General features: G+C 39.4%; 1 protein-coding gene across 2 annotated transcripts in view; it reads right to left on the bottom strand.

The window, feature by feature from the left end:
• The window catches only part of kifap3a (kinesin-associated protein 3a), a 204,243-nt gene that overhangs the window by 104,407 nt on the left and 82,402 nt on the right, over positions 1-17,434 (bottom strand). For both annotated transcript variants that reach the window (XM_059984450.1, XM_059984451.1), the window contains one exon: positions 4,354-4,454. In XM_059984450.1, coding sequence (XP_059840433.1) covers positions 4,354-4,454 — 101 coding nt within the window. The remainder of the gene's footprint in view (positions 1-4,353; positions 4,455-17,434) is intronic.

Raw genomic sequence — 17,434 nt, 5'->3', positions numbered from 1 at the left:
CAACGAGAAAAGAGAAAACAAAAATCAGGAAGAAGAAAGAGGCGCATCATTTTTCATAATAAGAGAAAAGCAAATTTTAAAATTTGATAAACGTTTAAACTCCAAACACTTGCAAAAATAATAAAAATTAATTCATACACTTTTTGGCAAAGGATGTCAGATTACCCAGTCTCATATTTTACGTCCATTCTGAAATTAAATAATGCTGATTAATTCAATCTATAATTAAGGCCAAATATAATAAAATATTCATGTCAAACAAGTAATCGGAATCCAAGCTCACAATCCGTCTGCAATTGAGTGCAAACATAATTATTCATAAAATCCATAATTGCAGCCTAGTTACTACAGTAACAAATTTAAGGCTCAAGCAAAACATATCCCATTTAAATATACTTACTATCACTAGTTACTAACATAACAGTAAAGTACTTGGATGTTGAGGCTATACCGAAGAGGCAGTGATAATTCTTCAAACAATTCCCATATTGAGTATCAGATACCACAGTCCCAGGCTGAAACCACTGTGTCTAGACTCCCTGGCACCTGACTTTACTTATTTACCAGGAATCAGAGGGTTTCTCTACACACAACATTCACACACCTTCCCCTTCAACATCTTTGAATAATTACAGCAAAAAAACTTTCTACAAGATTCACTGTTCTAGCCAATCACTCTGGACCTTGCTGTCTGTATTGATTATCTTGTGAACTTCAGCAGATAACTTCATGTAAAGACTGTTATCTGAAGAAACCTTCAGTATCATTTCAATAATGAAAAAGAAAGAAATAATCAAAGGGAACCATCAAAATAATGGCATTCGAGCCGGTAAAGTCAAACCAGAAGTATGTTACTTAATCAGTTTAAGGCAATCTTTATATTATTATACAAGCATCCACATCCACTGAATTTGAATAACGATAATGTTGTGGCTTTTTGCACCAAAACTCAAATGACTTTTAGCAACGTCATAGCAGAAATCAGTTCATTATCCTTGGATCTGAGAACACTTTTCCCCTAATGGCAGCCACTGGGCCACTCCCGTCAATAATAATGTATACTGCTTTGAATATTGTGGGGAGGGGGACCTACCAAGGGAAGCTGCAGTGCCTGGGTCTCTGGCACTGAGTCTAGTGTTGTGGTTTTGGAACTTGTTGATTAGACCTCAGGGTATGATTGTGTTGAACAGTAAGCTATAATCAATAAACAGCAGCTTTACATAAGTATTGCTATTGTCCAGGTGATCCAAGGCCGAGAGGAGATCGCATCTGCTGTAGTATTACTGTGGTGACAGGCAAATCGCAGCGGGTCCATGTCCTTGCTTACGCAGGCATTGTTTCTGGCCATGTCCGACCTCTCAAAGGCACTTCATCACAGTAGATGTGAGTGCAACGAGGTGACTGTCATTGAGACAGCTCACCCTGCTCTTCTTAGGCACTGGCCTGATTAACCATGAATCCCATTAACCATGAATGAACTGGAAATATCAATCTATGACAGCACATATAAAGTCCCAAGGAATGGCTTCCCTATGTTGTATCTGTTTACTTGGGGCCAGTCCAGACTTGTGGAACTCTACAATACTGTCTGATTCACACTATGTCAGAATGCACATGGAAGAATATCATTACCCTTATTTACAAGCAAACGAAAATACAACGTCTGAAACCTTCACTGCAAAGGATCAAGACCTGTTGAGAACTGAACACAGAACAGTGCAGCATAGGATCACTCCCTTTGCCCCATAATGTAGTGCCAAACTAATTGAATTAGTAATCTAATGCCCAACTAAAATAATTCCTTCTGCCTGTACAACATCAATATTGTCAATTTCCAAGAGGCATTCATGTGTCTAAGAGTGTCTAAGAGCCTCCAGGACACTTCTAGCTTTTACTTCCACTGCCACCCATCACTCTGTATAAAAAAAACTTACTGCCTTTCAATTTAAATGCAAATCCTCTGGAATTAGACATTTCTACACTTGGAAAAAGAGACTGACTATCTACTCTATCTGTGCCTGTCATGATCATACAAGCTTCTAACAGATTTCCCCTCAACCTCCACTGCTCCAGAGAAAAAGAACAAGTTTTCCAATTTCTCCCTACAGCACATGCCTTTAAATTCAGACAGTATCCTAGCAAACCCCTTCTGCACTCTCTCCAAAGCCTTGACAGCCTTCTTATCATGGTGTTATAAATGTACCACAGCTCTGAGGGGCCGAAGGAGCGGGAGCAGCCCCCTCCTTCCGGAGAATCGCAAGATCGCTATTAATTCGGGTCTCGGAAGTGAGAGACAATGCAACGGTTTTGGCCATTGTTCTTAGAGGCACCAGTGTGACGTGCATGTCCCTACTACGTGACAGCTACCATGGATATGGACACCCTCGGGCAATGTGGGGGTGGAGATTGCATCACCCTACTTTGATGGACATCTACAACTCTGCAAGTAAAGATAAAAGGGGACTGCAGGAGGCAGTACCCCAGCGATGCACCTGAAGGACGCGCTCGCTCAGTGCTCCCGTGGCTGGAAGCCACTCAACGCCACGTGCGCTCCTAACTCCTTTGCCTGGGGAGTGGGTGGCTGATAATACCGAGAAGGACTTCGAACTAACAACGGGGAAACAATGCTCCCCTGATTTAACGGAGTGGCTTCATAAAGACCCGGGCAAGTTTTTCCGTTTTTCACCGATCCCTCTAAAACACGTGAAACCCAGCGTATCCCCGAAAGGCTAAAGTCTGCAGACTTCTGAGTGACTTTTATATTTCCAACGGACAATATATTATCCCCTAGACAACAGTCGAGATTACTTCTTAATGATGAACATTACTATACCCGCGCTTTAGATTGAGTATTGACGACGTGCATTATCTGAATGTTTGTATTAACCTTACTTTTGTGCCCCTTTATAAATAAAAACGTTTGAAAATAGTGACATCAGACTTCAACGGACCTCTCTACCTTTGCTGGTAAGTTATCCAGTTACGGGATACGTAACAATGGGAAGACCATAAATGAAAATAGTACTCCAGATGAAGTTTAATAAAGGTGCAACTTTCAGTGCCTTGCCTAAAGAAAAGCATGTCCTTGCCTTTTTTACCATTCTAACACCTGTGCCACACTTCCAATGAATTATGGACTTAGACCCCAAGATCCCTCCGTGTATCAACACTGTGATTCAATGTTGTACTGTCTCTTTACACTTGATCTCCCAATGTGAAACATTTCACATTTGACTGTGTTAAACTTCATCTGCCATTTTTCTGCAACTGATCTATATCCCACTGAATTCATTGCCAGTCTTCTAGACTATCTACACCACCAATCTTTTGTATTGTCTGCTGACTTACTAACCACCCATCTACGTTTTCATCCACTACCTTCTTTTATGGGCAAGCAATTCTGAATCCAAACTGCACAATTCACAGTGGACCCCAGGCTATTAATCTTCTGGATGAGCTGCCCATAAGAGACCTTACTAAAGTCCTATATAATATCCACTGTTAAATTTTCATAAACCACCAGCGTCACTTCTTCAAAAAGCTCAGTCAAGTTAGTAAGTCATGATTAGCCCCGCACAAAGCCATGTTGATTGGTGCTCAATAGGCCATGATTTTCTAAATTAAAGTGAATCTAACGGGCCCTCGATTCCATTTCTCATGTCATTCAAAAACAAAATATACAAAAATTACAGGAAACAAATCTGTACACAAAACCATTCAGTATAATTTTCATTGTATTGAAGAAACTTATACATGTTTTTATATGGAATAAAAAGAGCTAATGACAGAACAGTAACAAAATCATAAAAAATGTTTACTGGGGTGCATATTTTACAAAAACAATGCCACTCAAGTTATAAAATGGAAGCAAAAAGAAATGGGAAGAACTAGACATAAAAGTTGCACTCAGGCGAACAGCCTAGATTTGATTAACCTGCCTCTCTCCCATTTAAATTCTGATAGTTCTGCCCCATGTTATAAGTTAGTTGTAAAGAACATGTAAAAGAAATTCCATGTATTTTTAAAGTCAAAGCTGAACAAATGAGCACCCAGTCAAAAAGAACTCTCCAGCATGTGTCAAAGAGTAAATCTAGTTGTGTGAAAACGTGGAGTCAGTTAGGTAATTCTAAGTCACGCGTCTGTTTGTAACCAATATAATTAGCAAGGTAGCATTAGACAATAAAAAAAGTGCTACAAATAACTAAAAGAAATACAGAAGTCACTCAGATAAAGCTTAAATATCTCTACTAAATCAAGTTTTCCAGATTATCCAAACATTTTAACATCTTAATTTTCAATTGACCACTACCAAATTTTAAAGATTCATTTACTAACTCATGCAAATTCTTTTACCTGGGGAATGCAATCAGTGTAGGCAAACATGGATTTGAAGCGATCATCCATGGTGATATGGTACAAAATGCACATCACTATTTGTTTATGGTTTTCAGCCCCTGAAATGAAATGTTAAAATAAGATAATAAGGATATCAGATCAAATTTTCAGGCTTCATCTACCCATATAAAATAAATAGAAAAAATTTTCTTAAAAAGTAGCTACTGTAAATGGTGTTATAATTTAACGATATTATCCCAAAATTAGCCTGGAAAGCAAACTTCACCTTTTTTAAACACCATTCTGCTCAAACCCATCCTCTAGTTTCTCTCATACTAACTACCAAATCAAAAGTGTTCAAAGCTCTCAGACGTTTTCCCCACAGTCCAAGATAATCCAGGTAGTTGTCTCTACCATTTTACTTCTTTACCATTACACACTCAAAGGATCTCCCCAAATTGTAGCTCCAAACTCTTACCTCCCCCAGTTTCCCTTAGCTCTCTCATTAGAGTGCTTATTTTGTCAACAAGAACAAGGTCCTCCTTCTTTATCCCCCTGAGAATTCTGACATAAGAATGTGTACTTCAGGAAGGGGAATTTAGGAGAACACAAACTAGTCTTCATTGAAGGGTCAGCAAGTGAGCAGCTTCAAGTTCCTGGATGACAGCATCTAAAAAGATCAATCCTGGTTCCAACATATTGATCCAATCATGATGAAGGCATACAGGTCATTAGGAGTTTGACGATATTTGGTAGAGTTGCAAGAAAAGGTTTGTGAATCCTTTGTGATTACCTGGTTTTCTGCGTTAATTACTCATGAAATGTGAACATATCTTCACCAAAGTCACAATAATAGACAAACACAATCTGCCTAAATTAATAACACACAAAAATTGTACTTTTCATGTCTGTATTGAACACTCTGTTTTATCATTCACAGTCCAGGATGGAAAAAGTATGTGAACCCTTGTATTTAATAACTGGTAGAACCTTTTAGCAGCAATAACTTCCACCAAATGTTTCCTATGGCTGCTAATCAGACTTGCACAAAGACGAGGAGGAACTTTAGACCATTCCTCCATATAAAACAGTTTCAGCTCATTAATATTTCTGAGATACATTGCATGAACAGCCCTCTTCAAGTCATGCCAGCACCTCAATTGGGTTAAGGACTGGATTCTGACTTGGTCATATCAAAACACAAATTTTCTTCTTTAAACCATTCTGTTGTTGATTAACTCATCTGTTTTGAATCACTGTTGCATCATCCAACTTCTACTAAACCTCAGGCGACGCACCACTACCCTGACATTCTCCTATAAAATGTCTTGATGCAATTTTGAATTCATTCTTCCCTCAACGATTGCAAGCTGTGGAGGCTCTGAGGCAGCAAAGCAACCCCAAAATATGAAGCTCATTCCACCATTCTTCACAGCTGGGATGAGGTTTTGGTATTGCTGTGCAGTGCCCTTTTTCCTCCAAACATCACAGTGTGCATTTCTGCCAATAAGCTCAACATTTGTCTCAACTCTCCACAGAACATTCTCCCAGCAGCACTGTGGAACATCCAGGTGGTCTTTTGTAAACTTGAGATGTGCAGCAATAGTTTTTTTGGAGAAGAGTGGTTTCCTCAGTGGTGCCTATGCTGATTTTGTTCACTCATAGTCCATCAAAAGAACTCAATAATGTACAGGTACGTTAGATGAATTCCTCCATCAATGCCAATTAGCAACTAATACAGTTTTATAGTACAGTAGCAGTATTGACAGTGCTCTAATTTGTTCTGTATTTCATTTAAGTACGTAATTTATCACTCAGATAAGTGGTAGTTCATCTTTTTAATACCTTTTTAACTATTTCCATGAAATTGCAGCTAATTGCAGCAGCAGTTTAATTGGGCCAAAATGTACTGGTTGCCATCTGTCCCAATTAACAGGAACCCACTGAACTTGTTGGTGCAATCTGTAGTTTTTTTGTGATGTATTGCACTGTATTACTTCCATAAAACAACAAATTTCATGATATACACCAGTGATATTAAACCTGAAGCTGGTTGGTATGGTGGGATTTCTGAAATCGGAATATTCAATGTTCATATCAAATACAAATACCCAAGTCAAATACAAGATTCTGTTCTTTGGCTTCATCACGGAAACAGAGAAAGCAGATGTCAAGCTGGTGTGGAAATGGGGAAACTGGGTGGAAATTATTCTCAATAGCTGTTACAGATTGAGGATAGGTGTTTGACCAAAACGGTTGACTTATCAACACTTGGTTTTGTGAATTTAGAGGAAGCCACATAGAACCACCAAATACTCAAGACACGGTTAAAAATGTACAGGTGAATCTCTGTTTCACCTGGAAGCATTGTTTAGATCCCTGGACATATATTGCCCCTGCAATAGTTGCAAGGAAAAGTGCTAGGGGGACAGGGATGGTGGGACAGAGGAATAGAGGGATATGTAGACTGGGGTTCACAGTGTGGTTCCTGTGGAAAGCTGGAAATTGTCACAGGATGGAGACGGGGTGGGGGAAGAGAAAGCTGTGACTGGTGGTGGGGTTCTGATGGAGCTGCAGGAAATGGCGAAGGATGATATCCCAGATGCAGAGACTAGTGGTATGAACAGCAAGGAGCAAGGGTCTCTCCACTCTGTATGTGGGAGGGGGTGATAGTGAAATGGAGAAAATGCAAGTAGAATCTCCAACTAAAGTAAAAGGAATCAATGATTTCTGAGAAAGACTAACATTTCAGAAGTCTTGGAATGGAAAGACTCATCTTTCTTCCCTTTCTGCCTCCCCCCAATTCATTTCCACATTTTACTCACCAACCTCAGCCTCAACTTTCCTTCTGTCCTTCCTGACTCCATCCACCAATCACCCACATTTCTCAATCTTCTCTTTCCCAAATTTCCTCAAGCTTCAGCGACAACACCACCACCAAATACACTATCTCCTTCTCTCCCCTTTCAAATTTTGAAAGGGACTCTTCGCAGCTCCCTGGTTTGCTCTTCTATCTCCACCATCACTCCCCAAGGAATGGCACTTTACCAGGCATTCTAAGCTGCATTCATCAAAACATCTTTCAATCCAACATTCTGCATTTTTGTTCACAATAAACGAAAGGACTCTCTGGAGTGTTATAGAATGGAGATGTGTAGAGGTACAATTACATAGTTCCTTGAAAGTAATAACACAGGTAGAGAGGATGGAGAAGAAGGCATTTGACACACTTCTGACGTCCTGACGAAGGGTCTCGGCCCGAAACATCGACAGTGCTTCTTCCTATAGATGACGCCTGGCCTGCTGTGTTCCACCAGCATTTTGTGTGTGTTGTTTGACACACTTCTAGTTGCCTAGCAATAAGGATGTCATTAAGCTGGAATGGTGCAGAAAAGATTAACAAGGACGTTGCTGGGACTGAAGAGCTTGAGCTCTGGAAACTGAACATACTGTGGCTTTTTGCCTGGAGTGTTGAAGGCTGACCTTACAGACATTTAAAATCATGTAGCAATAGAGTCATGTTCCTGGTGTAGGAGAGTCAAAAACCTGAGGGTAGAGATTTAAAGTAAGGGGGGGGGGGGGGGAATTTAAATGGAACATGAAAGCAGTTCTTCCCTCCCCTCCCCTCCCCACAGATAGGGTGGTGGGCATGTAGAACAAGCTGTCAGAAGTAGTAGCAGAGATATGAACAATAATAATATTTAAAAGGCATTCAGATAGGTACATGGATTGGAAAGGTTTGGAGAAATGTGGGTCAAATACAGGCTTGTGGGTATAGTTCACATTTGTAATTTGGTCAACATGGATGTTGGTTGTAAGGTATGCTTCCATGCTGTACAATTCTATGGCTCTTTGTGCTTTTTTCTCCATCAGAGAGACCAAAAGCAGAATAGCTGACTGCTTTGCAAGGCAGTTGTGTCCAGTCCCCGGAGGCAACCAAACTTTTCCTTGCCCGCCATTTTAATTCTCCATCCCAATTTAATCTATCTGTGGCCTCATGCATTGTTATAATGATGCCTAGCCCACATTTTAGAAACAGCACCTTAGCTTCTAGCTAGGCACATTGCACTTTCTGAAATCAACATTGAATTCTACAAGTTCAGGTAACTTGCTTTCTCTTTTTATATTAATATTAGCCGGCTACCATTGGAAGGGATGTACAGAAACCAGAACTTCCACAGCACCAGGTTCAAGAACAGCTAATTCCCTTCAACTACTCAGTTTTTGAACCAACCAGCAAAACCCTAATCACTAACTTAGCAATACTACAGTGCAACCACTGATATCCTTGCATTAAAATGGACTTTTTTTGTTAAAGCTGTTCTATGTTTTCTTGTAAAAGTTGTGTATAATTCATGTTTATGTTTTCCTTGTGAACGTTGTTTAAAATGTACAATGTGCTTGTGATGCTGCTGCAAGTAGTTTTTCCATTATAGCTACAGTATACAGAAATATACTCGTGCATATGACCACAATAGACTCAAACTCAACTCTGAAACTACTGAAGTACCAGGTTCACAGGCAAGGTGGTCCCTTACTGAATGCTTGTCATTGAGTGACCCTGTAATTCACAAACATACAAAATTACCCAAGATACGTTAAAAAATTAAAATTCCTATTTCATAATTCCTCAGGATATAGAAAGAAATAAATGGTCACACAGTCCATCATGTCTATGCCAGGTTCAAAGTACATAAAAATCAGTCCTATTCCTAACTTCAGACAACTAACTTAATTCAAGAATGAAAGAACAACAAATGCTCAAGATTAAAAACAATTAAACTACATTACAGCAAATAAAAAAAGTCCATTAGCTTTTTACCTGGTAGACAGCTTCTCCATTTAATGGGGCTGCTGTACTTGCACTGGGTTTTATCAAACACAAGCTCAGTGGGCAAACTTCCCGGTCGCAGAATTGGGAAATCTGCAGAAATTGATGCTTCCCTGTTGTTCTCCACAAGGAGTCTGCAGAATCAGCATAGGTGGCCTGAGGCCATGCTCTGCTGTGTGGAAGGCTGCACTGAAGTATGTTTTCTGTATTGGGGTGTCTAGTTAAGGGCTTATTTGCTTACAGATCCGAGTGGATTTCAATGAATTACAATGAAGGTAGAAATGAAGTCACTCAGTGAAGACAGAATATTTTATAGCACTTGAATAGATGCCAGAGGAAAACTAATTTTAAGTGAGAAGTAAAAGAGATGAAACAAGGTGAGATGCTCAAAAGATAAACACCAAAATGAGTGGAAGAACAAACCAAGATATAATGTGATTCCAAGAATCACACCACTGCCACAACATACAAGGTAGCAATAGCAATGATAGGCAATTGGGAACATATCATAAACAGCAAAGTGACAGTGGCCAAGTAATATGAATTTTGGATAAATATTGGCATAACACAGAAAACAACATGCCATCATGGGATCTTTTACAGCAATCTGGGAATGCATACATGGCCTCAATCTCATATCTCATCCAAAAGGAAGCAATTCCTTTAATATTGCACTGGAGCTTTACCCTTGAAAAGACTACGAACCTATGACAATCTGACTCAATACCACAAGTGAAATCATCTGAATAATGGTCTGCACAAACAAGGTAACAATAAAACATATCTTAAATATTAGAGAACTCCATTTAAAAAACACTTAGTACAATAGCTTATGAAGGCATCCAATTCTCTTCAGATAATAAATTTTGCTGGGTGAAAGACTATATGAAATTGATTTGAATGTGCAGATCTTTGGACAACGATGCTTAAGTTTACAGCTTTCCACAAGTAATGCACACTTCAAATTTAACAACCTATTTGTAAACTCTATCTTTTTTTAGGAAGTCTGCGCAAGAGACAGAAACTCGGGCAATATTTGCACATAGTCTATTAAAACCATGTGTGTTTTGTCCAACACCAGGAGAAAAAAAAAGCATCTCCACTTAATTGAGAAAACAGGAGGAAGCATAAATTTTACTGCCATCAATAACTTCAAGCAATCCTGATACAACTTTACTGCACCCCCACCAGCTGTGGCAGATGGTTTTAGTTAGGGTTTTTGCCACATCTGACCCCTGCTATTACCTCACTTCATTTGTAGAAAAAATGTATGATTGTTTATAAGCTGAATAGTAAAAGATTGGCCCTAAAAATAACAAGCAATGGTCTATTAAATCTAAAGAAGAACTACAGTAGCAATAAGGGCCTCTTTTATAGTAATCTGCAAGATTAATTGTCCCCCAAAGTCTGGTGAGGTAGTTAAGTCAGATACATAGATTTTGGCAGCAGTTATGTTAACTAAAACAGACAAGAAAAGTATATCACAAAAATAGCATTATAGCATACTTAATATTAACTCTTAAGGGACAAAACAGCACAGAAGAGATACAAATTTTGAAAATAAAAGTGATTAGCTTATTCCTCTGTCAGCTTCTTGGTTCTCCCTTCCTCTGGTGGATACGATGGGATGTTTTCCAGTGTTTATTACAAGTATCATGTCTGCCACACCATATCAGATATAGAAAACATGAACATGTTAGCATTCAGTGCTCTCTACATTACTTAATTGAACTTTGAGAACTAGTGAATCTTCCTTAGAGGAATGCAAGTGTAAAGGACATTTGAAGCAAATTTCAGAATCAAGGCGGCTCTATTCTCTTTCCAGTTTTTCTTCACTCTAACAAAGTCAGTTACAATTTTACTGTAAAATATACAATGACTTTCTGCCAAGACAATCTAAAAGGGTAATCCTTTGCTTGCACTTAATAAAGCTTTAAGTTAAAAAAAAGTTATATTCATTAGTAGCTCTATGTTGGCCAAGACAACACATTAAAACAATTTCACTTTAGAAAATTTAGACCATTATTTATCCCCCAGCATTGGCAAAATATGTCACCATGAAACAAACTTAAAAGGCTTTCAAATAAGTGCAATTATACACTGTATAGTCAGAGTCAGAATTAGGTATATTATCACTGACATACATGTCATGGAATTTGTTCATATCAATATCAAATTTTATCAAGAACAATTACCATTTTACCAAGAATGAGTTGCACTAAGAATAATGATGTGACTTAACATGGTGAATAACATTGCCATTGGATGTACGTATACTCTTAAGTCGATCACTGAATTTTTAATTTTAATACTAATATTTCAAAAGGCATGATATAGATGATTAAAGTATAGTAGATTTTTTGGATAATTACAAAGTAATAAACTGATATGTAGAAACATTAAGATGAGAGGCAAAAACACCTAACAGTGAAACAAAATAAGTAAGATGGACTCTACAGTTCTCATTGTTAGTTCAAAAACTGTAAATGATGGGTACTATGATCTCTTTTTATTTCAAACTTCTCAACGGAAAAAAAAACTTCCACTTCAACTTCCTTTTTTGCACTTTATGGTGAAGCTTCCATGCCAAAGTAACGCTAGGAAATAAGAGGAATAATAATACATGTCCCCTCTACCTAATGCAAGTATTTCACAATGTAGGTACCTACTCCCAAATAATACATAACATCTTCAAAAAGTTGGGGGAGGGGCGGGGACAACTCCTACATGAAAGATTGTGCCTGTCTAACAGGAGTGAGAAGTTTTGAGACAAACCTTAAAGGAGTAAAGAAAATACCAAGGCAGTTTTTCAGGAGTAAAGCTAAGCAGTTGATAAGCAGGTACTAATAAATAAGAAAATGTAGAAATCAATTAACCATAGATATATTAATTCTGTGGTGATTAGTAAAAATTCAGACACCAATAGAGAAATTGAGAAAAAAAGAAATTGATATTGTACCAACAAGAGAAAATCTGCATATTTTGGAAATTTGAGCAACACACACAAAATGCTGGAGGAACTCAGCAGACCAGGTAGCATCTATGAAGAAAAGTACAGTCGACGATTCTGGATAAAGCCCTTTGACAGGACTGGAGAGAAAAAGCTGAGTAGATTTAAAAGGTGGGTTGAGGGGAGAGAGAACACCAGATGATAAGTGAAACCTGGGGCGGGGGGGGGGGGGGGGAAGATGAAGTAAAGAGCTGGGAAGTTGGATGGTGAGAGACAGAAGGCCAAAGAAAAAGGGGGAAAGAGAACCAGAAGGAGGCTTTGGGCAGGCAAGGAGATAAGGTTTGAGGGGGCAAAGGGAATGGGGATATCTCACCACCAAGAAAATCTTTCCCACCCCACTTCTCCACTTTCTGCTTTCCGCAGGGATCGCTCCCTATGTGACTCCCTTGTCCATTCGTCCCTCACCACTGATCTCCACAGAAGTGGAACAAGTGCTACACCTGCCCCTACATTTCCTCCCTCACTACCATTCAGGGTCTTAAACAGTCCTTCCAGGTGAGCCAACACTTCAACTGAGAGTCTTTTGGGGTCACCTACTGTATCTGGTGCTCCTGTGTGGCTGCCTGTAAAGACCCAAGGTAGACTGAGAGACCACTTCACCGAACATCTATGCTCAGTCTGCCAGAACAAGCGGGATCTCCCAGTGGCTACCCATTTTAATTACCATTCCAATACGTCCATCCATGGCCTGCTTCAATGTTGTGATGTCATGATGAGGCTAAGTTAGGTTGGAAGAACAATACCTTGTATTCCATTTGAGTAGCCTCCAACCTGATGGCATGAACATCGATTTCTCAAACTTTTGGTAATGGCCCCCAACCTCTCCACCACTCTCCATTTCCCATCCCCTTTTTCCTCTTCCAACTTATCTCGCCTGATACTTTTTTCCATAGATGCATTCTGGCCTGCTGAGTTGCTACAGCATTTTTTGCGTGTTGCTCAAACTCATAGGGTAATTGTGCAAGGTAAAGGGATGTCCAAAGTTACCAAAGCTAATGGGAAAGTAAAAGAGATAGGATAGAACAAAGTTATGCATGGATTTCCAAAAGAGAATGAAGATTCCAGGCGACAGAAACTTAAAAAAAAATTATAGATTAGAATGGTTTAGATAGTTGCAGATTTTGTTTATTTGCCTTTATGGTGCATTGAGATTAAAAGATGGGTACCCTTCAAGTAGCAACATACTGGAATTCATTTCCTCAGGAATGGGTACAAGGAAAAGGCATAAATGGATAGCAGTAAGACACTAAAAAATAAGAGCTTCAAGGCACAGCTCAGATACCAGAAAACAGCCAAGTTGTGTTCAGTCTGATTCAGAACACCTTGAACAAGATAAGTTACATGATTGGTGACAAGAACACAAAGGATTTTTTTCTGGGTGGGGGCTTAAGGAAACACATGGAAGTTCTAAGGCACAAAACTGGAGAAACAGGCCAACATCGAATCCTTTCACATCTGAAAGGGAAAGACCAAAGGTTGAAAACAAAATCCTATCTGAATACTATACTAACACTGAAAATAAGAAATTCTCTTTCTCCAAAAGCTGTGCATATTCATCTATTTCTCTAGTACAGATCATACCCTGAGTTCTACTCAGAAAGCTCTAAAACCTGGGCCTCTGTGCCCCCTCTACAATTTGATCCTTAAATGCCCCACTGGGAGGCCATAGTCTGTGTGGATCGGAAATAATATCTCCTCCTCGCTGACAATCAACACTGGTACACTTCAAGGATGCATGCCTAACCCATTGCTTTGCTCTCTGTATACCCACAACTGTGTGGCTAGGCACAGTTCAAACTGCATCTATAAATTTGCGAATGACACAACCGTTATTGCCAGAATTTCAGATGATGACAAGGCGGCGTATAGGAGTTAGATAGATCAGTTAGTTGAGTAATGTCACAGCACTCACGTCGGTAAGAACAAGGAATGGAATGTGGACCTCAGCAAGAGGAAGTTGAGGGAATACACACCAGTCCTTGTCAAGCGAACAGAAGTGGACAGGGTGAGCAGCTTCAAGTTCCAAGATATCAACATCTCTGAGGATGCACCTTGGCACCAATATAATGATTCAGTTACAAAGAAAGCATGACATCAACCTTATTTCATCAGAGATATGAGGGGAATTTGTATGTCACTGAAGAAACTCGCAGATTTCAAAAGATATACCATGGAGAGCATTCTAACTGGGGTATCACCATCTGGTATGGAGGGGCCACTGCACAGGATTGGAGAAATCTGCAGAAAGTTGTAAACTTAACCAATTCCATCATAGGCACCATCTTCCCCAGCATCCAGGATACCTTCAAAGGTTGATGTGTCAAAAAGGTGACATCCAACATTAACAACCCCTCCTCACCCAAGACATGCCCTCTTCTCATTGCTAACATCAAGGAGTGGCACAGGAGCCTGAAAACTCATACACAACGTTTCAGAAACAGCTTCTTTCTCTCCATCAGATTTCTGAATGGATAGTGAATCCAGGAATACTACCTCAGCATTTCTAGCACTGTAACTTATAGCTTTTTATTACTATGTACTGCTGCAAAATAACAAATATCAAGATATATGCAGTGACATTAAACCTGACATTGATTCTGATTTAGATGGGAGACTGAGCAAAATAGCTACAAAATTCAATCTTTGAAGCCATAATTATGTAATGTATTCTCATTACACACTTGAGGCTTGAAAGTGTTCTGATAAAATAGTATCACAAGTCAAAATCCTGTATCAAAGGTACTTCTGCATAGGTAGATGGCACTGAAGTTTCAATATTGTACTTAAAATGAAATAACATCAATTTGGAAACAATGACTATGATCATGCAAAACAGAGGTTTTATTGGTGACTGGAAAAATCTCTCTGCCAAAAATGAACTGAGGTGGAGTTGCTTGTTCTCGCATTACATATTAACTGTAATAAATGGGTCACTGTTTTCCAACATGAAGCGCAGTTTTATAACAGAATGTCAAATGCACATGAAAATATAGCTTGAATATAGTATATTGAGCTAATAGTGTTTTTACTACCTACTATTTAGCTACTGATACATCATAGTGTTCAAAATAGCATCATTAAGGTATTATATTTTAACTATATTTACATGAAAAAAGCTCTAATGGTAATAATAGCTGAGCCTGGAGTTATAGGGTACTGAAGAGCAAACCAGTTAATGTATCACACAAATTGTAACAGCTGTTCTTCAGCAAATGAGTTAATAGTCATAGAAATAATGTGAAATATTAACCACCAGGGGTCACTGTTGAATCAGCTACCAAACCATAACTGGACAATACTTTTATATCTACCACCTTGTTTACCACCATCAATGAAAAATCCTGGAACAACGTTGGCTTTTGAGCTGGTTTCAAGTTAGCTCTCAACAAAGACAGCTAAGAATCAACTAAATAGAGGGGGAAAAAACCAGAACTATTACAACACAAGCCACTAGCCAATCACACTTGTGCTCATCCTAATAGGCAGGGTCAGTGGTGTAGTGTCAGTTATACAACACCAAAATGTTCATGTTGTCCATTAAGCACTTATCTGTCTTAATGCTTCAGTGAAGATGGTGGCCAAGTCAGATGCCCCCACTCCTGCAAGATTAAGCTACCCACTTCAGTTGTGAAATCATCCTACACTGGGACCTAGCAGGAGAACACAGGTTGCCAACGTCAGAGAGCACAAGGAGGGCAAACAGAAGAGGTCTGAAGGATGAAGCATGCTGCAGGCTTTGAGTATAGTGATTGCTGGGAATGGGCAAAGGGTACACAATTAGTGCCTGGGGCCCCCATCCCCACATTAAGTAGGTGAGGCACAGTGGTTAATGGATAGTGTCGATCTTCAAAGTTCAACATCTATATTCAAAGTTACCATATACTCTGCATTTCCTCCACTGTGAATGACTTCAAGAAAATGAATCTCAATAGAATCAATGAAAAACTACAAAGACTGACAACCAATGTGCAAAAGATCAATTATCAAATATAAAAGAAATAATAATTATAAGTAAATAAATAATGCAGAGACATGAATTGTAGTGTTCTTAAAAGAGAGTCTATAAATTGTGGAGTCAGTTTAAAGTTGAGGTGATTGAGGTTATCCACTCCATACCATCAACAGCACTGTCTCCCACACCACCCTCAACCTCATCAACTCTGGAGATCACCCAGTTCATAGTTCCTCACGCTGCACTGCTCATCTCTACCTCCCAGCCTAGATCCACAGATCTGACCGCCTGGCTATGCCCACTGTCTGCCTACTCCCTCCCGACCGAAGTCATTCGTGCCCGCACACTTCAACATTCTATCACCCTTAGTTTAATCCCTTCCCACCTACAGCCACAATACTTCACATGCTCTCAATCTCCTACAACTTTTAATTCCTTGGCCCTGACCACCTCATTTTCACTATGGATGTCTAATCCCTATACACATCTAATCCCCATCAAGAAGGCCTTATATCTCCCCGCTGCTTTCATAATCGAAAGACCCAACCAGTTCCCGTCCACCACCACTCTCCTCCATATGGAAGAACTGATCCTCACCTTCAACAATTTCTCCTTCGGCTCCAACTTTCTCCAAACTCAAGGGATAGCCCTAGGCACCCACAGCTATGTACCTCTTTTCATTGTCTATGTGGAACAGTTCAAGTTCCAAGCTTTCCCTGGTAATATTCCCCGACTCTTCCTGCTCTACACTGATGACTGCATTGGTGCTGCTTTTATGTACTGAAACTGAGCTCATCAATTTCATCAACTTTGCCTTCAACTTATATACTGTCCTTAAATTTACTTGGCCCATTTCTGACACCTCTCTCCCCTTTCTCGATCTCTCTCTTCTCCATCTTTGAAGACAAACAGTCTACCGACATCTTTTATCAGCCTAAAGATCCCCACAGCTATCCTGACAATACCAATCCTGTCTTCTGTAAAAAAAATACACACTATTCCCTTTTCTCAGTTCCTTTGTCTTTGCTGTATCTGTTCCTTGGATGAGGCTTTCCTTTCCAAGACATCACAGAAGTCCTCTTGCTTTAAATAACCTGGTTTCTCTTCCTCCACCATTGACGCTGCCCTTCACCCACATCTCCATTTCTCGGACATCTGCATTCATCCAATCTTCGCGCCGCTTTAACAGGAATAGAGCTCCACTTGTCTTCACCTATCACCCCTTCTTTGCAAATTAAAATATGCTTGTATCAAATATTCCTCATTTCTGATACAAATCACTAACCTGAAACATTACCCATTTCAC

This window comes from Hypanus sabinus, chromosome 11, assembly GCF_030144855.1.
Source record: "Hypanus sabinus isolate sHypSab1 chromosome 11, sHypSab1.hap1, whole genome shotgun sequence".
In the NCBI taxonomy this organism is placed as follows: domain Eukaryota; kingdom Metazoa; phylum Chordata; class Chondrichthyes; order Myliobatiformes; family Dasyatidae; genus Hypanus; species Hypanus sabinus.
Note: the sequence above shows the minus strand (reverse complement) of the source record. Positions and strands in the feature narration are given on the sequence as shown.